We start from the raw sequence: 26,481 nt of genomic DNA, 5'->3' as shown, positions 1-26,481 counted from the left end.
TTGGGCGTTCTGTTTTGCACTTAAATTTCGTCTTTGCGTGTTTCTTTATACCTTACTTTCGTCGTTCGTTTATTCATCAGCAGTTTATCTCACTTGCACTTGTGCAATTTACTATGTCCATCTCGCTTGCACTCGTGCAATCTGAAGAGCGTTGCCACATCGTTGGAATATTCACGAACGGTCGCCATTTTAACCTATCGACTATCGATTAAGTGATGTAGATGGAGCCACTGCGCGTGCTAACCGGGCAAAATTTTTTACCCGATAAGTTTTGGGTATTCGAAATATGAGTTTTTTCCCAAATACTTTTTTAAATAGATTTAGAAATTAAATGCAGCATTATAGTACGTATATAAGAATACTATTCTTTTACCAACACCATAATTTGGTGTGGCCGTTTTTTTTTCCCCACCCATATAGACTCAATTGACTGTTAATTTAAATTAATTAAGTCTGCTCAAAAATCTGATTGGACAAAGATGCTTCTGCTCGATATTTTGGACAAAAAGCGTACAGATGGAGTATATATAATAGCCGAGATCGGCCAAAACCATCAAGGATCCATGGATGTAGCAAAAAAGATGATATACGAGGCCAAGCAAGCGGGTTGTCATTGTGTTAAGTTTCAAAAGTCTAATTTGCCATCCAAGTTTACCCGTTCTGCCCTTGAGCGTGATTATAAAAGCAAACATTCTTGGGGCTCAACTTATGGAGAACATAAGGAGTTCTTGGAGTTTTCTCATGAGCAGTATAGGATATTACAAGCCTATAGTCAAGAAATTTCCATTGACTTCACTGCTTCCGCAATGGATATGGTAGAGATCAAATAGAAAAACAATTTATACAAACTTAATTGAATTGTTAACTCTAATACTAGGACTCTTTGGAATTTTTGGCCGAGCTCAAAGTGCCTTTCATCAAGATAGGCTCTGGAGATGCTAACAACTTTCCACTATTGGAAAAGGCCGCTAATCTGGGGATACCCCTGGTAATCTCAACGGGAATGCAATCAATGTTGACGGTATCTAAAATAGTCGATATTATGGATCAGACAAATCACAGGAAATATGCCTTAATGCACTGTGTTTCATCATATCCAACTGCGCCGAAGGACTGTAATTTGCAATGGATTTCCATGCTGAAGCAAAGATATCCCCATTTAATTATTGGTTACTCGGGCCATGAGCTGGGTATAACCATAACTAAGGCCGCAGTTTTGTTGGGCGCCAAAATTATAGAGCGACATTTTACTCTGGACAAGTCTCAGAAGGGTTCGGATCATCGGTGCTCCCTAGAACCGAATGAATTTCGATCGTTGATTAGACACATAGAAAATTTTCGATTCGATAAAGTTAAGCCAGAGGATATTTTGGAACTTTTAGATGGTGGAAGCGATGTAGAGAAAGCTCTCGAATGGAATGGAAGAGAAAAGTGTATTTTGGATTGCGAACTGCCATGCCGGAGTAAATTAGGTAAATCCCTTGTTGCCGCTCGAAGTTTGAAGAAAGGACATCGCCTTCAACGTATTGACATAGCTATAAAAGTTAGTGAACCAAGCGGTCTGTCGGCTGAGAATTTTTTTGATATTATTGACAAAGAACTGGCAATCAGTTTGAATGAGGATGAACCCATAACTGGGGCGTCTATGATTATTTAGTAATACAATGAATGTCATTTAGCTTAAATAAAACTGTTAAATCATTCGGCACCATCGTCGCTACCGTCATCCTCGTTTTCATTTTCAATCATCTCAATGTCTTCCTCCACATCTCCTTCCTTTTTGTCTGTTGGTTTCTCATAAACGGCTCCAAGTGGTGAGACGCACACACCATTCCACACTGACATCTCGCGCACAATGCTAGTATTGCCCTCCAAACCTAGAATATGTTTGTAGCCACCATGAGCTAATACCCGAAGCAATGTCTGCGCCGTATAACAGCATGCATCTTGTTGCTCCAGTGTCATTGCCGTATGTACACGAATGTGTCCCGGTTCTGTTGGATCAGTAATGCCCGCCGAACCAGGCAAAAACAGTCCAGCTGCCAGCAACTGGAACACGCGACGGAATGCCAAATTGATAGGCAAGGCCTGACGCGATGGATTGTTCATAATGGCTAGATGCGCAATTAAGTCCAGCATCCAGGGAGATAAGGGCGAAAAGGCGTCAAACCGCTTTGTGAGATCCTTGAGAATGCGAATCAGTACCTTGATTGACGAATGGTGAGCATTTTCCTCAAACCAGCGTGTATGACGAATAGCTGCAAGATGGCTCTGCATTAGCTTGGGGTCCATATGAATTTCTGGTTCAAGCTTGCGCAGATTTTGAGGCAATGTACTAATAAGTATGCGGACCTTTGCCTGTTGGTTTGATATATCAAAGCCTCTTTCGTGCGCCAAAATGGTGTGCTGCTCGCTCTTTGTCAGTACTTCAGTCTTCATGCTGGTCTTCAGATCAGCTTCAACTTTCTTCGCCAGTGCGTCCACAGCTTCCTTTGTAGGCCTTAAAATGCAAAATATACAATTTTAATAAATGCCACTTATACAATGTAGTATTATTACAGTGTCTTGAGAATAACAACGACATCAGCTACGGTATTGCCTGAAAGAATAGTACCCTTCTTGAACGAGCCCACTTGTCGAACTTCTTCTAGTTGCTATGGAAAACATAAATAATTTAAAGGTGAATTGTCTTTACAGTAAATCATCGATAGTTGTCCTTACGCAAGTATTAAAGTCGCCTGGAGCAACCACTAAATTATCCAAAACAGCCTGAACCTTTGAAACCAAATTTCCAATTGCTGTCTGCTCCGCCGGAGTAGGACTTAAGAAATCCTGATTTCGCTTCAAAAGTGCCTACAACAATATACGATATTCACTATTATATGTGTACTTATGTGTCTGTGTGAATGTGTTTATTGATTATTTACCGCAGTCAGGGCAGAATCGTCGGTAACCGGTGCTACTTTTGGAAAGAAAACCTCTGACAGAGTTATATCGAATGGATGCCGTGGAACGAATGTTTTCTTAAATGGAGGACGTATTCCACCGCCACCGCGCATCGGCCGACCTCCTCGAAGTGCTCCACGAACCATAATTCTTTTAAAATGAATTTTTATATTTTTCTTATAAATTACTCTGTATAGAGTTGCCAGAAGCAGTTTGCTTTGCAATACTCCAGTTTCCATTAGAGATGGACACGGACCCTGCCTTCATATCACGAACGAGCATATATCATGGAGGCTTAAGCTTAAAGCTAAAAGTAGCTGAAGTGTACCAAATTTCACGCTGCCTAGAGCCAAAATTCTTTTATAAAAACTATTTATAAAATTCTGAAACATGTTATCTATATTGTCCAGATTTTCCTGCAAGTTTTGTGTATTGTTTTATTGTATTGTTATTGTTCATTAAATTACTTTATTTTATTTTGTTCTTTTGCAGTGCCGTTAAAAATTAAGCCCGTGTCCATCACTAGTTTCAATGGTTGCCAATAAACTATAGCGGTGCCACAGCGTCTAAATCGAAAACCGTGGCAACCCTACATTGCCGCTGCTCAATTGCTGTGTCATTTCTGTTTCTCTGCGAAATTGGTTGTTTAATTTTTATATTTGAATAAAGAAGTTTTAAGAAAGGTTAAAAATTATGGCTACTGAACGCTACAGCTTCTCCCTGACGACTTTCAGGTAGGTTTACCGGTTTGCTGGGAATAGATATTTCTTATCCTAACCTGAAAGAATGACTGGCATAAAAGCGAATTGTAAATGTTAAATTTTTTTTTTAGTCCTTCGGGAAAGCTTGTACAACTGGAGTATGCTTTGGCCGCAGTATCTGGTGGTGCGCCGTCAGTGGGCATTATGGGTATGCAAAGAATTCTTCATTATATTCGTTCGAAATTAATCGGCAATCTATCTGGGTTTTGACAGCTTCCAACGGCGTCGTCATTGCTACAGAGAACAAGCATAAATCAGCGTTGTATGAGGAACACAGTGTTAATCGCGTTGAGATGGTAAACAAGTATATTGGCATGGTTTACTCTGGCATGGGCCCAGATTACCGTCTGCTGGTAAAACAGGCTCGTAAAATTGCCCAAAATTATTACTTGGTCTACAAGGAATCGATTCCAGTGACGCAACTGGTGCAGCGGGTGGCTAATCTCATGCAAGAGTACACCCAATCCGGGTAGGAATAAAAAGGTTTAGCTTTCTTATCTTTCAAAATAATTGTCCATTTTATTTCGCAGTGGAGTTCGTCCTTTTGGTGTATCTTTGCTGATCTGTGGATGGGATAACGGCCGCCCCTATCTATATCAATCTGATCCATCTGGCGCCTACTTTGCTTGGAAGGCTACAGCCATGGGCAAGAATGCTGTAGCTGGCAAGACTTTTCTGGAGAAGCGGTAAGCAGTGGGATTAATTAAGGAATAAATTGTTCTTCCGATTCTCAACCTTTTGCTTTTACAGGTATAGCGAAGATCTAGAGCTTGAGGATGCTGTACACACTGCCATTCTTACACTTAAGGAAGGATTCGAGGGTAAAATGACGCCCGATAATATTGAAGTTGGCATTTGCGACGAGAATGGCTTCCGGAGCCTAAAACCCTCCGCAATCAAGGACTATTTGGCCAGCATCCCGTAAATCCTTTAAACAAACTACGATACAAGCTAAGCTTTTCTACACATAATAAAAACAAAATAAATTTCGGATATGAGGTGTTTTACAAAATGAATTAGTAAGAACTTTATTATAGATTCAGTTAGTTAACTCCGACTGTTTCAACATAGCCAGCACAGGTGTGGGGATCAAAGATAAACAAATTGCGATGTGGTGCCTCTACCTTGGTTATCACTTTAATAACCTCTTGTGCGACAACTCCACCAACAATGGCTACTGCCGGCGAAATTTGGGCAAAGAGCATGCCAAGAGTTTGATCATTTATATCAGTTGCTGTAGGGTTCGATGCCACTTCATCCCGGATTAGCTGTAGCTTGACTAAGTCTTGTTCTCGCGTTTTATAGCTGGGATCACGATGGTGGATTATTCGGAACTTCTGAAGTATCCGCAGCAAAACAATACCGGGACCATTGCGTTTCAGTTTGCGTTGATAACCCGTAGCATTAATATTAAAATTCAACCAGGAAGAATAGGCTGGATACTCAACTTCATGCTGGACTGGTTTGGAAACCGTCTCATATTTTGGCTTTTCCGTTGGCTTCGATATGAGCTTGTACTTGATTTCGTCTCTGTCAAATAAACAAATGTAAATAAAAAAGTTCACAGAAAAAAAAAAACCATCAAAACTTACTCAACATAGCGATGCGTCTGCAAGCCCGCAAAAAAGAATCCGAATGTGCCCCATACATCTGTAGCATAAAATTTGACACCTTTTTCGCGGCAAATGGTGTCTATTCGCAACAATTCCTCATTACTTTGTCCATTTACGACCACCACATCAAATTGGCCAAAGAATTCCGATGTTTTATTCTTTAGAGGATCGGTATCAGCAGATATATCAACCATTGGGTTTAGGGCGCTGGCGCGTTCTAGTGATGCCTGCGCCCGATTGGTAGACAAGCTTTCGCGTGATGCTAAAAACTGAGAACAGAAGTCCTCCTCGGTGACTAATTTGTCGTCATGTAGCTTCACCAAACTGACTCCAGACAGTATAATATTTTTAGTTATTTCCGCGCCAAGTCCATTTAAGCCGGAGATCAGTATTTTTGCCGTGCGTAGACTGCAAAATACATACACATATTAAGTCGAAAGAAAAGGTGCTTTTGCCGGGACACTCACCGCTTTTGAGACTCCAAACCCCAAAGTCTTATTTGTCTGTCATACAACTCGTTCTCAGCTTCAGTGAGTTCGACGCCAGGAACATTTTCTGTTAAGTCTATCTCCATTACCATTATAAAATTTTGAAAAAAATTAGTTTTTGCGAAATGAGATGAAACTGACGCCAAGTGCGAAAATGTTAGTGTTGTAAAATATTACAGGCCGGCAGAGAGGCACAGTGTCTCATTTTCAGTGCTGAAAACGTTAGTCACAGTAAACGGTCTCACATACCAAAAATACCAGAAAGGCACAGAAATATATATTATGCTTGTGTCGTACGAAAAATAAGTTAAAATTAAAGTTATCCTCAATTTGGACTTCGTTTTGATTATGTTTAATTTTGGAAGGCTTTTAAGGCCGACTGCTCTGGTACGTCACTCATCAACAATAAAGAATTTTCACCGTACATTGGTTACAACCAGCGGACTAAGAAAAGGTAAAATCACGTTGGTAATATGTAATTGGTAAAATTGTTTAATAACTCTTTAATAGATGCTGTACCTAATGCGGAGGCTGCGTCGGTCCCAGCGAAAACCATTCTAGTAGAAAAGGACAAAAATATTACCCTTATTGGTATTAATCGCCCGCAGCAACGCAATGCGATTGATTCGAGCACTGCGTCGCAGCTGTGCGATGCTTTTGCTAATTTCGAGCAGGATGAGACCTCGCCGGTGGCTGTCTTGTATGGCATAGGGGGTTCATTCTGTTCGGGCTTTGACATTCTCGAGATGAGCACCGATGAAAAGGAGGAAATCAGTGTGGATATACTTATGCGCCCCGAGGGCTCAGTGGGTCCTACACGGAGGCAAATTAAAAAGCCGGTTGTCTGCAGCATCAATGGCTATTGTATAGGCAATGGCTTGGAATTGGCTCTCATGTGCGACTTACGCGTAATGGAGGAATCTGCAGTGCTTGGATTCTTTAATCGGCGGTTTGGTGTCCCCATGCTGGATGGCGGTACTGTTCGTTTGCCGGCTATGATCGGTTTGTCCCGCGCATTAGATTTAATATTAACTGGACGTCCAGTGGGATCACAGGAAGCCCACGACATTGGCCTGGTAAATCGCATTGTGCCCACTGGAACAGCACTTGGCAATGCAGTAGAGCTTGCCACTTGTTTGGCCAAGTTTCCACAGCGGGCCCTAAACCATGATCGCAACTCTGTTTATTCGGGTGCTTTTGAAACTTCTACCTTTCATCAGGCCGTGCAGAACGAAGTAATGTACACCTCCCGAGAGATAATCGAAGATATGCAGAACGGAATTAAGTGGTTCAATCAAAGTAAATATCTAAGAATTTTTATTTGCTTTGGATAATGGAAAACTGAATTGGAAACATTTTCTTTAGCATTTAAAGCGGACACTACTCACTCCTGGCTTAAACGTGATCGCTCTATGGCTGATTGGGATGATGAGGATGTTGCCACTGCGGCTGCCCAGAAGGAGAAACAAAAGCAAGAAGAGGAGGCCGCTCGCGTTGAAGCCGAGAAACAAAAGCAAGCCGAGAAGGTACAAAAGAAGTCAAAGGCTGCCGAAACGAAATCTGAAACGAAGGCAGAAACCAGTTCTGAGTCCACTAGTAGTGAAAATAACGATTCAAAATCGAAGCCCAAAGATAAATAGTTGTAATATACATATATCAAATTCGTTGTCCAGTTGCCTAAAGGGAGCTTCTTTGCTTTTCTATTGATCTACTATATGTTCTTATAAAAGCAGCAAGTTGGTGAATTAAATACATAAATTTTTTCTAACTAAGAACTTGAATCCGACATATTTCAACGGCAGGGAGCGCTTTAATGAAAGCTACTGCCAACGAAAGCTTTCCGTGATCAACATTTCCGATCACGCTATCATTATAGCGGAACCGTTTAAATACATATAGAAAATATCGTTACTAACCTACCACCTTATGAATCATTTGGCAAGTCTAGACATGGTAGATTAGGTTGTTTTTATTTTTCTTTTGTACACTCAACAACAAAATGAATGTTCAAAGTGCTGTATGGAAAATCTTGTAGTTCTAGTTTGCTTGGCGCATTGTCTACTAATCTTGAGCCTCTAACTCGTGTGTGTCTTAAGAAACATCACCTGTCTTTTGGGAAAAAATAAAAATAAATATTTAAAAAGGTTCAAGAGATATCGGATTTATCTAAACTGACCTACTGATCATCAAAGAACTATAGCGCGTACCTTGCTCCTTGGAGCAATCAACAACAGTTTACGACCAAAATACGAAATAAAAAACACGACTATAAACTGGTAGTCTCGTTGTCATCGGTTCAAAGTGCGAAATGGGCAATAACAAAATTTTCGGTTTTTTTTTTTATATCGTAATTGAAATTGTAAGAGTAATGCAAGTTCTTATCAAGTGTTTACTCATAAACAAAAGTGTCACTAAAAATTTGGTAGCAGATTAGAAGTAGGAATTCTAATGAAATCCCCAATGTCAGGTGTAATCTGCAAATTATATTTTACCAGGTGTCTGGCTTAAATTTAAAAATAGAATTCGCTTGTGAATTTTGATGTGTAATTCTTAAAGAAATGCGCCAAATTTTAATTTATCCATTTCTCCGATCATAAAGATCAGTTTTTGGTCAAGTCATTACTGATTACAGTGTTTGGAATAAGGAGTCATGGATTTACGTAAGAAAATTCATTAAAAAATATATGTATAAAATATGTACATTGTATATTCAAAATAAAAAAAATAAAGATTAATTCTTAATCAATGCATTTTTTTTTTTTGCAAGTCTAAACAAAGTGAAAACATTAATCAAAGGTCTGGTAAAGGCGTTTTAAAAAAAACGATTTTAATTTCAATATTTAAACTAATTTAGGGAAAAATATTATATAGAATATCTTTTTTTACACAAGTTAAGTTATATTTGGATGGGAATTTTATTGACATTCAAAAGATATTTAGCGAAATTGTACTATTGATAAGAAAGCAGAAGTTAGTCACCCTAGTTTCTAATGCTTAGGAGGTGGTCTTAATCTGTATCCCTTTCTGATAAGAATGGCGTACTCGAATTCGTATTTATAGCGTCAGCAAATAATGAACTCGATTCATAATATTCCACATTGTCCATCAAGCAAGTACCTGCCTAAAAACTCAATTTTAAACTATTCCTATACATACATACATACGGACAAAACGTAAGTGCACTCAAAAACGAAGTCCATTAAACCAAATAGTTTCAAGACAGAAGTTTTCGAAGAAGGTTGTTCTAAACTGAGCGCGCTAAAAACAAAACAAACCCATAGCGGAAAATACAGATTTTACAGATTTTAATTTAATTACTTAAACAGTGAGTGTGAAATGTTGTAAAGTTTTTAGCCCTCAAAGTTAAAATGTCAGCAAAAAAAAAAAAAAAGATATAAGATTCTATTGAACATTCGTTTTCTTTCCTCAAGAAAATGTAAAGTAAAATAAATCTGAAGTAAATGCGTTCCATTTCAAATTAAAAATTACATAAGTGCAATAGAACGAATTGAAATTCAATTTTACGTGTCCCCTAATGACCCCAAAATTTTATTTCAAAAACCTCACTGACATAATATTCAAAAGTTGAGTGAAAATTATACAACCTAATTCAAGGTGATTCCCAATTAGTTTATATATAGTCTGCTGTTTGCCAAACTGAACAGATCCGTATTCAGAGTTCCCGAGACTGACACCGACTTCAAAATATCTTGGTCTTGAATAATTCGTAAAACAAGCTTCCTTTTAGATCCTTTTATTGGCAAAAGGTAATAAAAGTACCTGATAATGACCTCTAAATGGCTTTTAATTCTGTCGGGGATCGCGAACAAATTTTAATAACAGAATGCAGAATGAGCCACGGGAAAAACTTATGAATATTCAATAATTTCATTATAGAGTCGTCGCCAAAATGCCACCAAATGCAGCAACATTACCACCTCCAACTACTTTGCCGTCCACCTTCCCTGATGTCGATGATAATACATCCAAACAGACAGGAGTTTTGTTTGAAGCAGATGCAGATACAGTAGATGGAGCCTTGGCCACCGATATACGTCCACTTAAGAAAGCAGAAAAACGGAAACTAGCTCTGGTCTGGCGCAATATTATTCTTTTCGGTTACCTACATTTGGCCGCCCTATATGGTGGATATTTGTTATTGTTCCAAGCTAAATGGACAACTATAGCCTTCGGTGAGTTTGAAATGCCAAAAATGAATTTGTTTAGATCAGCTATTCTCATTTTCCAATCCAATTATTTGCAGCTTTTGCTTTGTACTCTATGGGGATGATAGGCATTACCGGTGGAGCTCATCGTTTGTGGGCACATCGCTCTTACAAAGCAAAGTGGCCCATGCGACTGATTCTAATCATCTTTAATACAATAGCCTTCCAAGACGCAGCCTTCCACTGGGCACGTGATCATCGTGTGCATCACAAGTACTCGGAAACCGATGCTGATCCTCATAATGCTACCCGGGGCTTCTTCTTTTCCCATGTGGGCTGGCTTCTTTGCAAGAAGCACCCCGATGTTGTAGCCAAGGGTAAGGGCTTAGATTTGTCTGATCTTCGAGCTGATCCCATTCTGATGTTTCAAAAAAGGTAAGCATATACTTAATATTAAAAAAAGGTTTTGTGTAATGAAAGTTTTTAATTTAACTTTCAGACACTACATGATCCTGATGCCTTTGGCTTGCTTTATTTTGCCCACTTTGATACCGGTGTACTACTGGGATGAGTCGTTACTAAATGCCTGGTTTGTGGCCACTATGTTTCGTTGGTGTTTTCAATTGAATACCACATGGCTGGTTAACAGCGCAGCGCACAAGTTCGGCAACCGCCCTTATGACAAAACAATCAATCCATCGCAAACCGCCATGGTGGCGTTCTTCACCTTTGGAGAGGGCTGGCATAACTATCACCATGTATTCCCTTGGGACTACAAGACATCCGAGTGGGGAAATTACTCCCTAAATCTGACTACGGCCTTTATTGATTTATTTGCCAAGATCGGATGGGCCTATGACCTTAAAACAGTTGCTCCCGATACCATTGAAAGGCGAGTACGTCGTTTAGGCGATGGCACGCATGAAATTTGGGGCTGGGGTGATAAGGATATCACCACCGAGGATACTCAAGCTGTGCTCTTGGTCAATAAAATGGCAGAGTAATCCAGCTACAAACTTTTCAACGAATCTTGTCAACAAATATTATTTATCTTAATTGTATGTTAATCGTAATGTTATCAATATAGTTTAAGTGGTACCACAATGGTTGATTGTTTTTCAATGATTGAATAAATTATAATTAACATTAGTTACCGTAATCGCAGATTTTTATGACTATTGCCGCTATTAACCATAAACTCAGGTGCTGATAAGGCTTATCAATGGACTGGATTCTTTTCGTCTGTAGGAAAGTTTTATAACTTGGAATTTTTATGGTGTTATCTCTTGAGAGTCTTTTAAACTTAGATGATACCTTGTCGATAAGATCGAAAGTTCCCAAGTGAAATTGCCGTTTTTATGGCCGCTAAAATAAACCTCGAACTAAGTTTTTTTCGCTACCTTTGCGAGGCTTCAAGGTCAAAATCTATTTGCAATGTTAATAAGGGGAACCCAACTGATATCTTCATAATTCAAAAGGAAGGACTTTTGCCACTCAACTATGTTATCGAATTCAGATAATGCATCTCTAGCTTATCGATAATGTCTATCGAAACTCAATCGCAGAAAAATTTCTTGTTAGCAGCTTAGAACTACAAATTGGTTTGTTTATATTATTTTAGATTTACGCAAATACAGATACACAACCTGTAAGTAATGATTTAAGTTAATTTGTATTCATTTTTTATTTGTTATGTACATGTGTAAAGCAAATGTGTATTTTGTTTTGGTGCCACGCCGTTTTGATGCGTCTTCGCCTCTGCTCCGGCGGATGACTGATTAGAAAAAGAACTGAACATGCCATCGGCATATTACCAAGTCGCATTTATTTAGTAATTCCCATTAATAGGTAATAAAAATATATAATATATGGAGGTATACATATAAATGCACCCAGGAGAAAGATAACAACAAATGTAATGTTATTTTCACGGGATGCGCACACGCCTCCGTGACGTCACATCTGGTGGAATGACGCAAGGTCCTTTTTTTCATTGTAACGTGACAAGTCATTTGGCATCACGCGTTACAATTGCTGTATTCCTGATAAGCAAATCCCATGGATTTCGGTTGACGTGCAGTTGGACACAACGTGTTGTTCTATCAGTGGAAGATTAAGTGATTAATTTAAGGTTTCTGAATGATTAATCTCAAATTTGCCTATAGAGTTCACACGACTTGTGTGATTTTCCATACATTCTACAAAAGTGCACAACGGACAAGCTAATTCATCTCATATTTTAAATGAGACGATCTTTGTCAGATTCACATTTTATGTACATACATATTATGGTTGTATGTAATTCTGATCCATTAAACACGCGCTACAAAAAATGAAGTACTATATAAAAGGCTTGTATCATGACAGGCGACAAAAGCCTGTGGTTTTTATCAAACTAAACCCGATATATGTATATTTATAACGTAGATCACCAAAAAACCTAACGTCCTAAAGTAGGATGCCTTCTACAAGTTTGAAAGGTTAACCAATTTCATCATCGTCACATAGATCACCAGGATTTGTTGAAAGTGAAATTAAAATTGACAGTAATTTCAAGTAGTATAGCGTATTAAACCTTCGTCGTTTTTATTATTAATGCATATTTTAAAAATTCTTATATCTTTTGTTTGTAAATCCATATGTATGCAAAACTTTTCCGTTTCTTACATATTCTTCTTAATGTTAGATCTTGTTTAGCTAGACACTGAATGTCTTGTTATTGACTGACTTGAAACCTGGGAACTGGTTTCTGACGGGTATCAAAGTACAAGACCCATAAAATTGCCTAAAATTTGATTGGGTTGGGCAAACATCGAATCAGCTTAGCCATTATTATCAAAATCTATCAATAGAAGCAGGTGTTAACCTATGTACATACATATATGATGTGGTGGCAGATTAGATAGGTTAGTTACTGTTACTATTTTGAATCTAACGTGTTTAGGATCAAAGTCCAAAAGGGTAATAGGAGTATTTTAAGTGACTAATTTGACAAATTGACTCGTTTTTTGCTATGCAATTGTATTCCTCGCCAATGAAATGCAAATATCGTTTAGATTATCCAAATTAATTCAATTAGCTAAAGCGTTTTGTGGATACCTTACCCATCAAAACATGAAACAAATAGTTCCAAATCTGATTACTATATAGTATTCATCCTAGAGTAACAGACGAAGTTATCGCACCCTTCGGCTTTTTATGAGGGTTGGCATACGTGTCGTATTAAAGTACGAAATATAATTGCAAATCGCGCAAAAAAAGCTTGCATAAAAAGCTTTAATGCTGGGGCACTGCGCCGAGTCGAAGTCAGTTTGATTTGAAATCTTCTAGCAAGCGAACGTGTTGTGGTTGTGTCTCCTCAGAACACACACACACGTACACACAGTTGAAGCAACTAAAGTAAATAGAAGAAAAAAAGAAGTAAAAGAAAAAATACAGTTTTTGCATTTTTCGACTAACTGGTGAAAAAGGAAAAGCGCGTGTCTCCCATTGACTTGGTCAAGCAAACAGGTTAGTTGTTTGATGGAATTACTATTTGCCTAGTGCGTTGACTCTTGCGTTTACGTAAAATATCACCAAAAAGAGATGGGATCTCCAAAAGTAAATACCATTAGATCTTGGCTTCGTTAGTAAGGTCCAAGTAATTTCAAAGTGTTAGCTCTTTTCGTTTTGTGATCTTATTCTTCAAAAGTTCGCGGCGACCACGATTTGACAAATATAAATAAGTTAGATCGACAAAGGGCATACCCTCATCTACTTTCCATCAAATGTGCTTTTAAAGAATTGAGATTCCAAAAAGTCAGCCATGTATCATCAGTTGATAGGGCAATTACACAGATCTCAGTGTCAGAATGATTTATAATTTTATTTAAATTTTGGCTTTCATAAATATTGTAGTTTTTATGATGCGAAGGTTTTGCTGAGGTTCATAATACACAGGGTATGTCGAGGTCGGCGACCCTACAGCTTGCTGATATTTTATTGTTTTAAGCTGTCTATTCCAAGGCTTTAGTTTAACGGTCAAAGTGTCTTAAAGAAGGTTAAATGTTTCGTTTTTTCTTTCCTTCAAAATAATATGTACATATTAATGGGTAAGAATTAAGGAATACTTCAAATTACGGTGCATATTCAGTGCGTTAATTTAGTGTAACTAAATGAGGTGCATGCCTAATTAAACGGTTTTACAGTATTTAAGCGTCTAGTTTATGTATGTATGTATGTATGTATAAGAAGCATTCAATATAGCCGGAATAGCCCCCACATCTCGGATGCCAAAGAATCACGCAATTGCAACGTGATGCCGGCCGGGACCTCTCTCTCTCGCGTGCTCTTCTTTCTCTTTCGTTCTAGGGCTGAGGGGCGCGTGGGGGTGTAAGCTACACGTCTACACATTTCAAGTTCAAAAGCCCACATTTTACCAGTTATTCTGTCAGCTGTTCTGTTTGTGGGCGAATGCTTTCTCTCTCGCACTATTGCGCGATAGGAAGAGAAGCTCTCACCATCGATCTAGTGAATTTTGTCTGTCTGTTTATTTTACTTGTTCCATTACCCTCTATAACCCAGCCAAATGGCATATCGTATGATTTCACTTCTAGAATTACTCATTTCACGTGGTGATTACTTATATATTTTATATACATAAAAGCATTGTTGAGTTAATTATTTGCCATCGTCACACGATATTTTTGATTAGATATTTTTGTCTAGACTTATCAAAATTGAAAAACCCTGACCTTAGTAACTAATGGCTTTAATATGACCATGCGATTAGTATTGGCAATCTTTCATCTAATCTTTGTGTGCGCGCACACCTGCAAAAAAAGCTTACTCAAAGAATACCAATAATAAAATTTATCAAGGAAAAGAACTGCTCTGATATCGATACTTATATACCCTTCCAATGTGCCCTTTACCATTAAAGCTGTATATATATTTTCATTTAAATGGCTTTTCAGTAGGGTCAATGCCAAGGGCTGCAGATTTTGCAGGGACGCCAAATGGAATGGATCAAATCTTTGATTTGAACGAACAGGCTCCAGGTTATTTATTAAAACGACTGAAACTAAGCAGGTTGTCATCTATATATCGGAAAATATGTTAAAATTTTAAAGGGTTTTTTAAACATGCTTTTGTATAAACGAGGACGGCTATTTAGTTTCAGTCCTGGAAGACACCTCCATCTCTGCTGTTACAAACATCCCACCAATTTTAATATACTCTATGCTAGAGTATACAAAAAAGTTAAGCTTGACTGAGAGTGGCAAGCAACAAAAAAGCTTTCTTCGTGCGAATTTTGATGCAGTAGCAAACAAATGTTTTAAAAAGAAGTTAAGCGGCGCTTGCCTGTGAAAATATAGTGCGAAATATAATATAGGAAAATAGGTATAATCTAGAATTACATACCCACATGCATAAGAAAATGGAAACTTTGCGATTTCAATTAACAATTGTGTTTTGTTGTTTGCTTTCTCGCGTCCATTTGTTTGTGTGTATAACATTGTAGGTGGAATTTTGATTCGAGTTAGGAATTTTCCATGGCATGGTGACACACATCTGTACATCTTTACATATACAGACACTGTGGGCATGAAATGTGATTTTGGCGTTGTCTTATTTAACCTTGGAACAAGGTTTTGGTTCCCAATGACCTACCTACCCCAGCTGCCTGCCTCTTCATCCTAAGCAAGTGTTAAGATTCTCACAAAAAAAGGCGGTTTTTTAATCATTTACAAACATAGGCATTGTATTTGCCAAGGACTTGCTTCACATTTATTGATTTTCTTTGCCAAGTCCAACTTCTCTGTGGCCAACCATCTTGGTTAGCGCAACATTTCCTTCTTAACAACAATCTGACTTGGACGCACTATTTTTTTGGTTTTCTTTTTGTTTACGAGTCCGCATTGTGGCCCACCCAAAGCATGTCAAGTTCAAATAGACAATTTGCATAGCTAATTAACAGTTAAATTTAATTGTTTAAATGTTTATTGTTGTTTTTTTTTTTTCTGTTTTTTACAGCTGCTGCAATATGCCACCGAATGCTCATGCCGGTGCCCCGTCCATAACGGACTCACTGATAGCCGCGGCGAATGCCGCTGCTGAATCTGAACAGAGTGCCACAAAATTGCAACAGGACTCGACTGGAGTGCTCTTCGAATGCGATGTTGAGACTACTGACGGTGGACTCGTCAAGGATATTACGGTTCTGAAGAAGGCCGAAAAGCGAAAATTGAAATTGGTCTGGCGTAATATTATTGCCTTTGGATATCTGCATTTGGCTGCACTTTACGGAGCCTGGTTGATATTCACATCGGCTAAATGGCAAACAATTGCATTGGGTAAGTTGAAAGGAATACCAAGTCGCAGTTAAATGTTCTGCTTTACATGTTCTTGCCATCTTGACGTCGCGTGCCATACATTTTGAATAAGGTTATCAATGTTGTTTATTTCATATTTGGCATACTGATAACCTTGACAAAATAGTCTCATCTATCGACCATGTAGCCAGAACATGGCGTAGACTGCTGATTAGGCTAGTACCGATTCGGCTATAAACAGATATTCGCTTAATATATTATTGAATAATATCCATAAAATAAATTTATACCTTTAACTATTATTAACTATGAATTATTTGAATTATTATTTCAGCTTTCGGTTTATATGTGGTTTCTGGACTGGGCATTACTGCTGGTGCTCATCGTTTATGGGCTCATCGTTCGTACAAAGCCAAATGGCCACTGCGTGTGATTTTGGCCATCTTCAACACAATTGCCTTCCAGGATGCCGCCTACCACTGGGCCCGTGATCATCGTGTGCATCACAAGTACTCGGAAACCGATGCTGATCCTCATAATGCTACCCGTGGATTCTTCTTCTCCCATGTGGGCTGGCTTCTGTGCAAGAAGCATCCGGATGTGAAGGCCAAAGGCAAGGGAGTTGATCTATCCGATTTGCGTCAAGATCGTGTACTAATGTTCCAGAAGAAGTAAGAGCTACTAATGCCGTGAATGTCAAAAAGCTAATTCTATTTAATATCTGCAGATACTACATGTTACTGATGCCCCTGGCCTGTTTCATTCTTCCCACTATCGTGCCCATGTACTTCTGGGATGAGTCGTTGGTTAATTCGTGGTTTGTGGCTACTATGTTTCGTTGGTGTTTCATTCTTAATGTTACCTGGTTGGTAAACAGTGCTGCCCATAAATTCGGTGGTCGTCCCTATGACAAGTAAGTGGCTCAATTGCAACTGAAATTGTCTTAAAAGCAATACTAAGCTCTTGTTTACTTTGGTTCTTAGGTTCATCAATCCCTCTGAAAACATTTCGGTTGCTGTACTCGCTTTTGGAGAGGGCTGGCATAATTACCATCATGTGTTCCCTTGGGATTACAAGACCGCCGAGTTTGGCAAATACTCCCTAAATTTGACCACAGCATTCATTGATTTCTTCGCTAAGATTGGCTGGGCCTATGACTTGAAGAGTGTGTCACCTGACATTATCAAGAAGCGTGTCAAGCGAACTGGTGATGGTACTCATGCCACCTGGGGCTGGGGTGATAAGGATCAACTTAAGGAGGAGATCGACGATGCAGTCATTACACACAAAAAGAGCGAATAGATCACATCATGGAATTTTAAAGAAAGATTCAAAGCAACAAAACAAAAAATACACATTTACTGATGATTTCCCCCACCCCATATTGCACGTGGCCGCGGAACAAAGCAAATTGTCCTAACCTGCATATAAAGTTAAAGCGGGTGAAGGATAAGGAGTTCAGAAACCCATTTAAGTAATTTTAAGTAAAGTTAAAGATAACACTTTGTTTATCGAAAACTGTATACCGTCTGTGTTAAATCAGCTCTGGAAATGTTTTGTCGCTCTACAAATGCTTTTGGAGATACATACAGACATGAAAATTATCTTTAAATTTATATATCGATTATTATTATCTATATGTATAATGCGAGTTGTATTTTTAATCGTACAATTGAAATCAAATTGGAGCTTCTCCTATACACACAGTTATTTGGAGCTAAAGCTCAACTAAAATATGAATTGATATACACACAAAACAAAAGAAAATGTGAATTTTATGTTTCAAAACGAAAAATACCTGCAACATATAACAGAAGATTTTAGTATTTATAGTAAACCAAAACAAAGAGTGCATACAAAAATCACGAAACTACAAATATATATATATATAACATATATGTAATTTAAATAAACGATCTATGTAGAACACTCAAGAAATGAATTCCATAATGTCGCATTACTAAAAAACTTTGATGGGTATAAGTTTGAAATGAAGAATGTGAACTGAACAAATCAATCACACAGTAGGCTGGGGAAAATATTTCACAGAGTAATTTTCCATATCATGAGACGTGAGACAATTTCTCTCATTCTATTCTCAACTACAGTCGAATACAGTCGAATAAAAACACAAGACAATCACTGAAAAAAGTCCTAAATTTAATTTGTATACCTAGAAACATGTTTAATCACAATTTATCAAAGAAAAAACAAAATATCAATCGCAATGTGTTCCAGGCTCTCTTTCATTTGCATGCTACGGGTCAATCAAATTTTGTCCAACGTGATACAATAGCTAATCTTGTAAAACGGCAGATGAGTGATCAAAATCTAACAAACCCAAGTGATCAAATGATAATGGACTCATTGAAGACTTTAACAAATGTCGGCGTATTGGCTCAGACTGGGACATCTGAATATGGAGTACGTTGTGTCCTACAATATGACAATGTTCAGCGTGAATTACTTGGCTTACCCGGTATACCTGTCATACCCGGCATACCTGGCATGCCTGGCATGCCCGTACCCGTCATTCCCACAGCGCGCGTTGTACCAAAACCGGTGAGTGTGCCTATACACATGCATTCAATTATATATATATATCTACATAATTGAATTATTTTTCTTAGACCATCAAACGGCGTTTAGATCCTAGGAATCTGACAACTGATGTTATAAGCAAGGAATCAATGTCCGGAGGTAACTTGACCAAGGCTCGCAAGCGTTGGCGTACCAATAATAAGCGTCTACCCAAACCACGCGACGGGAAAGGTCCATCTAAAATCAGTAAAATGAAATTAAAGGCTGAGAAAAACGCTCTCAAAAATACAGATAATCATAAGAAGTTGCAGGCTGCAAAGAAATATTTTAAAAAAGCTTTTAATAAAATAAAAAGAGAAGAGCAGGAGCAACAGAAGCGAGTTGCGGTGCCGGTGATTAAGGATTATGCTTTAGATCTAAGCAATAAGAATTTGGGCCACGAGCACAATTCAATTAAAAACAGATTTGATTTGAAAATCGCAGTGCAGCCTTCAGGACCTTTTCAAGGAATGCCACATCTACCTGACCAGCTTCCGGCTATGGGTTATGAACACACAAATTTTAATGCCATTGGCAATACTATTTCTGGTGCAATTAGCAGTTTTGACATAGAAAACGAGCCCAATACAGATAATGCATCCACAATTGGGCTTTGCGGTAGTCGAATTCGTGTGACTAATCCTTTTCAAACGCGTTGGGCCCCCTTCTGGGAGCGGGAAGCTGGAGTGAATTCTGATGATCCACGAGTGGAAGAGCAGTCTACTTGGGTCCCAAAATCATTACCCGACCATGATTTTTTTGGAAGCCCATTCAACTAACCAACCAAATGACAATAATATGCAGTACATATCCAGTTCCAAATCAAAATTAAAAATTTATCAATAGTTTAATATTTGACAACATGCACACATTTTACAAAACTCTTTCAAAATTTATGTTTTGTAAACCTGGCTATTTGTACTTAGTTGACATCTTGTTTAAGAGCATATAATTGTTAAATATACATACATACATACCTGTTGGAGAAAAAAAAAAACAAGATTAATTCATATTTAAAATTTCTGCTAAGAGCGCGCGTTTGTGAAATGCAGCCGACTTCGCGTATAACAGCTGTTAAAATAACATATCAAAATACTGGGATTTCTTTTAATAAGAAAAAAAATATTGCAAGTTTTGAAATATTCTGTATAGGCGGTAAATATATTAAGTAATTAGATATATAAAACTAATTCTAAGTGTAATACATTTTAGAATACAAATTATTTTGCTGGGTTGCAATCAATTGCGACAATGTTGGCTGGGTTATTTAGTGTTGTTTTTGTTGTTATTTATGAAAATCAGCTGTTGTCGTTTTCACATACCTGTTCGGTTTGTGTAGTTTGCACTTTGAACTTGCGTTCTTTCTATATTTTGCCGAACCCAAGTGCGCGTGTCCGTGTCCTGTTGGTCCTTGTGTTCATCATTCAGATTCTCACAGAACTCGTTGCTGTGCACAACGCGAATACCTGCACGCGCTTGTTTTTATCCAGGGATAGAAAAGGAGAGAGAGAGGACAAAAGATAGACAGAGAGCGTTTTCGTCATTATTTTCATTGATAACAAGAAACCAAGTGAAAGTCAGAAACGCCGCAGCTCGCCATCCGCCCCTTCAACCACACTCCGGTGTTAATGTGCGAAATATTGAATTAAACTAGTTCGACCGTGTGGAGACCCTTGTAATTAATTTATTTGCTCGGCTTTAAATTCAGCTTTAATTTAATTTTGCCTCGCTCGACTGTCCAAAGTTCCAAGTTCGCGCTGTGTTTACCAATTATAGTTTCCGGCGCAACAGACAGGTTTCGTATTTTTGACTTTTTTTGGCAACAGCAAAGCCTTCCTCGCGTTAGTACGTACACGTGCGCGCTTCTCTTGTCATCTGCACCACCGACCACTCCATTTTCGTAGCCAATTAACAAAGGCAAAAGACAGCATCGTCGCATCAATATGACGCACTGGGAGGACTTCTACAACACGCATCTGCCACCCGCAGATTTTGAGGATAACCGTTCGTTGTTGAAAGAGTTCTGCGAACGACACAATAAGCTGCAGAATCGCATTGTCCTCGTAACGGTAGGCGGGTGGGCAAAAAGGAGAATGGCTCATAAATATGAATGCCATAATTCCATACCACCCACTCCTATTAATTAGTTTCATTTCTTTCTATGAGGGTTTGTCCCGACTTAACCTCGTTTCGGTGTCAAGTGAATGCTAAGTAGAAGTTTGGACTAAAATTATAGTTCTTAATATGTGAAGGATTTTATCCTATTCATAGCACACTTTGGGGCATCATTAGATGCTTATCAACACATATTTTTAGTTCCTTTTATTTCCATTTTTAAATAGTCTGAGAATGTATTTTTCCTACTGTCCGTAAAATGGTTTGCCTTTTATGTTAATCTCTTTAAAATATAGGTCACTGTTCGATATATATATTGCAAAATGATAAGTGCGTTTCTGAGGACTTATTCATCAATCAATTTTCTATCCCACCCTTATCCTAAATGTATAGTCTGGTGGAACTACAGTGCCATTGGAACATAATACTGTACGATTTGTGGACAACTTTAGTGCTGGAACTCGGGGATCTGCCTCGGCGGAATACTTTCTGGATAATGATTACGCTGTCATCTTCATGCATCGCCACAAATCTCTCGAGCCCTTTACACGTCACTTCACAGGACAGCAGTTCTTCGATATGCTAGACATAGCGGACAATAGCCAAAGCTCGACGATAGCCATCAAGCCGGACTCGGTGGATGTATTTGCGCCAGTGCTGGCCAAATATAAAATAGCACGCGAGACACAAATGATTCTGTACGTGAATTTCACCAGTGTTGTGGATTATATGTGGCTCCTTCGGGCCGCCTGTGAGTGTCTGACAGCGTTTGAGGAGCGTGCGGTTTTGTATTTGGCGGCGGCTGTCTCCGACTTCTATATACCCGAGGATATGATGGTGAGTAAATTGGTTGTGGGCTAGTGGGAGGGGCAGGGACGCCATGTGGGAAATCTTGTAATTGATTGCACTCGTCATCAATGAGTGCGACTGGCAGCTAGTCGCAAGTTGCCCCTGGAAATTGCTTTTTATCGATTTCGAAAGCTGATTCTGATTGCTTGCTTTTGCCTTGCTTCTTTGCTCGTTGCTGCTGCTAGTGCCTGACACATTTCCTCTTCGTGTAATTGACATGAGGCTGGCTGGCTGACTGACTATCTGGTTGGTTGTAGGAGTTACTTAAAGTCACACACAATCCTGCCACTCACAGCAAATGTCCTTGTGGCGATAACTTGAACATTCTCATCATATAATTTGATTTACATATTTTTTTACTTGTTACCAGTTTTCTCTAGTCCGCACTGGTTGGTTACGGTTCACTTGATTCGTGTTAGCCCAACCGTATCATCAACATTTTCCACGTACTGCCTCCTTCTTTCCACTCTCGTTTACTTTTACACGAGTTTTATACTCATTTTCATGTTTTATGTTTCCTCCCCGTCCTGTTCTGTCCCGTCCTCTTATGGTCCCCATCCTCCCGTCTATCTCTCTACTTACCTCCCTATGTATTCTCTAAAATTGTCATTGTTAGTGTGGATGTGTTTACTTGTCAGACCACACTCCTGCTTGTCGCTGCCTTGCCACACCTATTTCCCTTGTTCCCAATGTTCCCAGATGTCAGCTGACTTGTTGGTGGCGCAGCGCATTCAGCAGCAAAAGGCTTTCAAGTGCATCAAATGTCCATTGGTGCGGGTGTGAATGAGTTACCTTGTAGTTTTTACCTACCCATTACATTTGCATACTATTTCACACAGCCCCACACCCACAGGGAAAGGACGAAAGCTTTCCACTTGTCGCCAACCGCCTGAATCTCCTTTCAGTCATTTCCTATGGTTTGCATTCTCACAGTTTATGCATTTTATTCTGCTGAAGATATTTTCCCAGTGTATTTGAGTCTGTGGTTTCCTATGTGTGTGTGTGTGTGGGCGTTAGCCACAAATCGCCCATTCGCTTGATTAAATTGTTTCATATTCTCTCAATCATCCATCCATCCATTCATGGCCTGAAACATGATTTCAACAAATATTGCCAATTGATAGTTTGTATTGAAATTAAGTGCATACTTGACATACTTTTACTTCATTCTTCTATTTATCTCTCCCCTCTCATTAATCCTTTTTTTAAATACGTGCATTTAAATTTAAATGATTTAGTTACCTTCCTAATTGGCTCTATATTACTTGAAGCATTCATTCTTCTTACAATTAGATAAAATGAAGGGGTTTATTGTTTTGCAATGCCACAAGTTTCTACTTAGCTCAGATATTTTTCCATCATAGGCTATACAAAGCATTTTCAATATTATCTTAATTTTGATTTTGTCTTATTTCTTTTGTCAATTAGAAAAAGCATCTTTCCTCTTTTTGGTTCTGCTGTCAGCTTTAACAACAAAAAAGGAGTTTCCTATTGAAAAATTGTCGCCTTTTATCCATTTTACCCTCCATATGCAAATGCCTCAACACGACTTCTCACTTTTAAATTCCGAAAAAAAGACGAGAACCCGTGTCCAATTCATGCTTTTTATATGTGCATTAAATCTAAAGAAGTAAAATTTATTAAAAGAAACATTTTTCTTGGGCTTCTATGTCAAAATTGTTTAACTTTAAAACGACATATGATCCAGGAATGTAGAATGAGCTCCATTTTGGAGACGTAACAGCTTTCTTTTTAATAATTAGCCGAATTCCAATATTTTCATAATCTCATAAGTTTATAAATCATTAAATATTATCAAGTTTAAGGTACGACAGTAAACTTTGCAGCCTCTGGAACTTGTTAATTTTTTAAAAGGAACTTTAATTCAATTTGAATTTTAACTCAATGCCAAGTAGGAACAAGTAACACCTCCTCCTTCACAATGAATCACTGTCACTTCTGATGCTGGTGGTTGAAAGCGAATTCAATTTCGCAATCATATTCAAAGTGCTGCAGCCGCGAAAGTCTGAAAGGGCCTTAACAAATTTATGCAAAAGCAAGAGGCAACTTACCATTTGAATTAATTTAGTTGGCTGGCAAACAAGGACACAAAAGGGACCAAAAAAATACACAAAGTAAATTCTAATAAGCAAAGACAAACAAGAAATTATAAAAGTAAACTACATTGTGCAATACCATGAGATATGGAATGGTGGAGGGACTAGTGGGAGAGACCCACAGACAGAACCAGACAAAGAAAAGGCGACGTGCTGAAATCCGCAAATCAAATCAAAAGATTTTACAAGAGCTTCGCATGAACGCACTGAGACTCTATAGGGTGAGGGAAAGGGAAGATCAGAGAGCGAGATAGATACTGAATTCAATGTCAACAGCTGTTGGCAGTTCTTAAAAAGTGAAAGAAAAAACCCAGCAACAAGAACAACTTTTTGCCTCTAAAAAGCTTAAAGTTCTAATCATCAGCAACGACACAATGTCGGCGGCGTTGTCAATGGCGCCTAGCTTCAACTGTCCCCCACCAGTACACCAGTCACCAGTCACCACCACCACCCACCATCCATCCATGTGCCTTCCCCAATCTCATTCTAGTTGCCTTTCATTTGTGTTGCCTTCAGGCTCTATTATTTTTTATACCCTGCACAAATCTCTTTTTGAGTCCAAAAGGTATATCGAAATTGTTTTTTAGATTTCTGCTCTTCGGCGCATCAAGTTTCTGAAACTAAAGCATTCCAAGTAAATGACAAGTAAAAGGGATTACCTTAACGCCTTGAAATGATCCCCACAATAGATTTAAGGAAGAAAACACAGGGTATTTAGGGGGCTGTATCTCAACTTAACACTGATTTTTCCTCTATTGCTTGCGTCCCTTTTAGTCTTTTTTTACGTTCTTTTTGTGTTCGCACATTGTCCTGGCTACTTAGACTTCTTACGGCTTTTCATAGTCTGCTTGTGTGTGTGTCCTCTGGTCAGCAGTTTAGAGAAGCTTAACTAACAAGAATGGACATCAGATTCAACAAGTCGCACATGGCGTATGTGTAATATTCCTTGTTTTTGCTCTTTTATTTTAAATTGTGCCTCTTTAAAGAGTGTGCAAAGGAAGTGAATGGTTTGGGGAAACATTTCGGAGGGGCTTTGCGACTAAATGTGCAGCGAGCCATTGCCGTCAGCTCATTACAGCTGAGTTATGCTTTCAATTAGTTGTAATTCATATGCCACGTGGCAGACCAAAGTAAAAAGCAAAAGCGAAAGCAACCCTGGCCTTTTGCAAGGACATGTTCACTGTCCCAGCGTTTATGTGTATGTGTGTGTGTATGCGTCCTTTTGAGCATGAACAGCATGATGCTTTTGTGACCGACCAATCCCCATTCACAAACCCATCAGATCCTGTCCCATCCATCCACAGTTTCATTGCCAACGCTTATATGGCTCGTTTGGCTTGTCATTTCATTAAAATGCTAACCATCATCATGAAATTTATTTATTTCCTTTTTGTTCTTTTTTGCAGCCCACACATAAAATGCAATCGGGAGATGGGGCTCCAACAATTTCATTGCAATTGGTGCCAAAAATGTTGGCACCCCTGGCCAGCCTCTGGGTGCCGCATGCCTATGTTGTATCCTTCAAGCTGGAAACGGACGAGAGCTTATTGATTGTGAAGGCACGTGACAGCCTCAACAAATACAAGCATAAGGTGAGTAAGTGAGTGAGTGAGTGAGTAAAGGCGGCAGGTGAGGTTAGATGGTTAAAGTTGCTTAATACTCCATTTCATTTCATGCCACAGCTGGTCATTGCCAATGTGCTACAGACACGCAAACATCGTGTGGTATTTGTCACGCCCACAGATTCCTTTGAGTTGCATTTGACTCGCGAGCAAACGTTGCAGGGCCTAGAAATCGAGGAACCGATTGTTGCCGATGTGGTAAGTACCCATACACACACACATACACACTTTGAATCACACATCTACACATACACATCTGTGAAAATATTTGTTTTGATTGTTCGTTTCAGGTGCAAAGGCACAGCGAATACATCAACAATGCCCAACAGCGCCAATGACCGTTATCAATGCGTCGCCGGCAGCAGCAGTCACATCCTCAAAATCAGCTGGCCACTGGACCGGTCGACGCTGCCGGAGACTATTGCGTGACCAGTTCACAATATTGCCGCGTGCTCAATCCAGGCACGCCAAGCTTTAGCCGCAAATATTGAGCAGGTTATATATGAACTTAGTCTATATAGTTAATATTTTTCTTTGTTTTCCCATACCACATTTTAAGTTTTGCAGTTCCAATTTTCTGTCTATATTCCTGTTCCTGTTCTATATATGTATAAGAAGATATCTATTTACAGTCATGTCTCATAATTGATCATATTCCTCATCCTGTCCCTTTGTAGTTGTATTCGTTAATGTATTTGTTTGAGAAATGATGTCACTATGTTCTACTCGTTTCCTTTTTTGTTTGCCTCGCCGTTTATGTCATCAAAGTATACGCAGGACATCAATAAACATTTTCATATTTGATTTATGTTCTATGGAAGTTTTAGAGCTTATGCTGTCTTTTTTTTTTTTTTTTTTTTTTTTTTTTTTTTTGTATTTTGTATTTTTAATGACATCGCGTGAGTTGCCA

The 26,481-nt window shown here is 38.7% G+C and overlaps 9 protein-coding genes across 12 annotated transcripts; 7 read left to right on the top strand and 2 right to left on the bottom strand.

Annotated features, from left to right (window-relative positions):
- The first annotated feature begins 325 nt into the window (after nucleotides 1-325).
- Nucleotides 326-1,657, top strand: NANS (N-acetylneuraminic acid synthase). Its single transcript, XM_068296593.1, has 3 exons — nucleotides 326-344; nucleotides 421-815; nucleotides 878-1,657. The coding sequence occupies exons 2-3, from the start codon at nucleotides 480-482 to the stop codon at nucleotides 1,655-1,657; spliced, it is 1,116 nt and encodes a 371-aa protein (XP_068152694.1). The 5' UTR covers nucleotides 326-344; nucleotides 421-479.
- Nucleotides 1,612-3,180, bottom strand: LOC137583261 (interleukin enhancer-binding factor 2 homolog). The gene is made up of 4 exons (XM_068298224.1): nucleotides 2,928-3,180; nucleotides 2,722-2,853; nucleotides 2,560-2,654; nucleotides 1,612-2,500 (listed from the first exon to the last, which is right to left on the bottom strand). Exons 1-4 carry the CDS (start codon nucleotides 3,090-3,092, stop codon nucleotides 1,699-1,701), a joined length of 1,194 nt encoding a protein of 397 aa, XP_068154325.1. The 5' UTR covers nucleotides 3,093-3,180; the 3' UTR covers nucleotides 1,612-1,698.
- A 343-nt stretch (nucleotides 3,181-3,523) lies between these two features.
- Prosalpha2 (proteasome alpha2 subunit) lies at nucleotides 3,524-4,700 on the top strand. The gene is made up of 5 exons (XM_068296814.1): nucleotides 3,524-3,680; nucleotides 3,779-3,855; nucleotides 3,921-4,176; nucleotides 4,238-4,393; nucleotides 4,458-4,700. The coding sequence occupies exons 1-5, from the start codon at nucleotides 3,640-3,642 to the stop codon at nucleotides 4,630-4,632; spliced, it is 705 nt and encodes a 234-aa protein (XP_068152915.1). The 5' UTR covers nucleotides 3,524-3,639; the 3' UTR covers nucleotides 4,633-4,700.
- On the bottom strand, nucleotides 4,694-5,976 carry Aos1 (activator of SUMO 1). The gene is made up of 3 exons (XM_068296813.1): nucleotides 5,788-5,976; nucleotides 5,300-5,728; nucleotides 4,694-5,237 (listed from the first exon to the last, which is right to left on the bottom strand). The coding sequence occupies exons 1-3, from the start codon at nucleotides 5,898-5,900 to the stop codon at nucleotides 4,751-4,753; spliced, it is 1,029 nt and encodes a 342-aa protein (XP_068152914.1). The 5' UTR covers nucleotides 5,901-5,976; the 3' UTR covers nucleotides 4,694-4,750.
- Nucleotides 5,977-6,057: 81 nt separating this feature from the next.
- Nucleotides 6,058-7,583, top strand: Srlp (Spliceosome-ribosome linker protein). Its single transcript, XM_068296811.1, has 3 exons — nucleotides 6,058-6,262; nucleotides 6,319-7,107; nucleotides 7,174-7,583. Exons 1-3 carry the CDS (start codon nucleotides 6,157-6,159, stop codon nucleotides 7,446-7,448), a joined length of 1,170 nt encoding a protein of 389 aa, XP_068152912.1. The 5' UTR covers nucleotides 6,058-6,156; the 3' UTR covers nucleotides 7,449-7,583.
- A 1,302-nt stretch (nucleotides 7,584-8,885) lies between these two features.
- Nucleotides 8,886-11,133, top strand: LOC137583262 (acyl-CoA Delta-9 desaturase-like). 3 transcript variants are annotated; one of them, XM_068298225.1, is made up of 4 exons: nucleotides 8,886-8,981; nucleotides 9,706-10,001; nucleotides 10,073-10,409; nucleotides 10,474-11,133. In XM_068298225.1, exons 2-4 carry the CDS (start codon nucleotides 9,719-9,721, stop codon nucleotides 10,976-10,978), a joined length of 1,125 nt encoding a protein of 374 aa, XP_068154326.1. In that variant the 5' UTR covers nucleotides 8,886-8,981; nucleotides 9,706-9,718; the 3' UTR covers nucleotides 10,979-11,133. The 3 variants fall into 3 exon arrangements, with proteins under 3 accessions (XP_068154326.1, XP_068154327.1, XP_068154328.1); XM_068298226.1 differs by lacking the exon at nucleotides 8,886-8,981 and adding an exon at nucleotides 9,001-9,133; XM_068298227.1 differs by lacking the exon at nucleotides 8,886-8,981 and adding an exon at nucleotides 9,499-9,575.
- Nucleotides 11,134-11,501: 368 nt separating this feature from the next.
- Nucleotides 11,502-18,230, top strand: LOC137582247 (acyl-CoA Delta-9 desaturase-like). 2 transcript variants are annotated; one of them, XM_068296713.1, is made up of 5 exons: nucleotides 11,502-11,622; nucleotides 15,990-16,309; nucleotides 16,623-16,959; nucleotides 17,016-17,201; nucleotides 17,272-18,230. In XM_068296713.1, the coding sequence occupies exons 2-5, from the start codon at nucleotides 16,000-16,002 to the stop codon at nucleotides 17,588-17,590; spliced, it is 1,152 nt and encodes a 383-aa protein (XP_068152814.1). In that variant the 5' UTR covers nucleotides 11,502-11,622; nucleotides 15,990-15,999; the 3' UTR covers nucleotides 17,591-18,230. The 2 variants fall into 2 exon arrangements, with proteins under 2 accessions (XP_068152814.1, XP_068152813.1); XM_068296712.1 differs by lacking the exon at nucleotides 11,502-11,622 and adding an exon at nucleotides 13,282-13,484.
- Nucleotides 18,231-18,359: 129 nt separating this feature from the next.
- Nucleotides 18,360-19,862, top strand: vrs (versager). The gene is made up of 2 exons (XM_068296714.1): nucleotides 18,360-18,850; nucleotides 18,919-19,862. The coding sequence occupies exons 1-2, from the start codon at nucleotides 18,470-18,472 to the stop codon at nucleotides 19,645-19,647; spliced, it is 1,110 nt and encodes a 369-aa protein (XP_068152815.1). The 5' UTR covers nucleotides 18,360-18,469; the 3' UTR covers nucleotides 19,648-19,862.
- Nucleotides 19,863-20,173: 311 nt separating this feature from the next.
- On the top strand, nucleotides 20,174-26,391 carry Ppcs (phosphopantothenoylcysteine synthetase). The gene is made up of 5 exons (XM_068296715.1): nucleotides 20,174-20,937; nucleotides 21,377-21,820; nucleotides 25,356-25,541; nucleotides 25,632-25,769; nucleotides 25,862-26,391. Exons 1-5 carry the CDS (start codon nucleotides 20,812-20,814, stop codon nucleotides 25,907-25,909), a joined length of 942 nt encoding a protein of 313 aa, XP_068152816.1. The 5' UTR covers nucleotides 20,174-20,811; the 3' UTR covers nucleotides 25,910-26,391.
- Nucleotides 26,392-26,481: the final 90 nt, after the last annotated feature.

This window comes from Drosophila tropicalis, unplaced genomic scaffold (assembly GCF_018151085.1).
Source record: "Drosophila tropicalis isolate 14030-0801.00 unplaced genomic scaffold, ASM1815108v1 contig_859, whole genome shotgun sequence".
Lineage (NCBI taxonomy): Eukaryota > Metazoa > Arthropoda > Insecta > Diptera > Drosophilidae > Drosophila > Drosophila tropicalis.
Note: the sequence above shows the minus strand (reverse complement) of the source record. Positions and strands in the feature narration are given on the sequence as shown.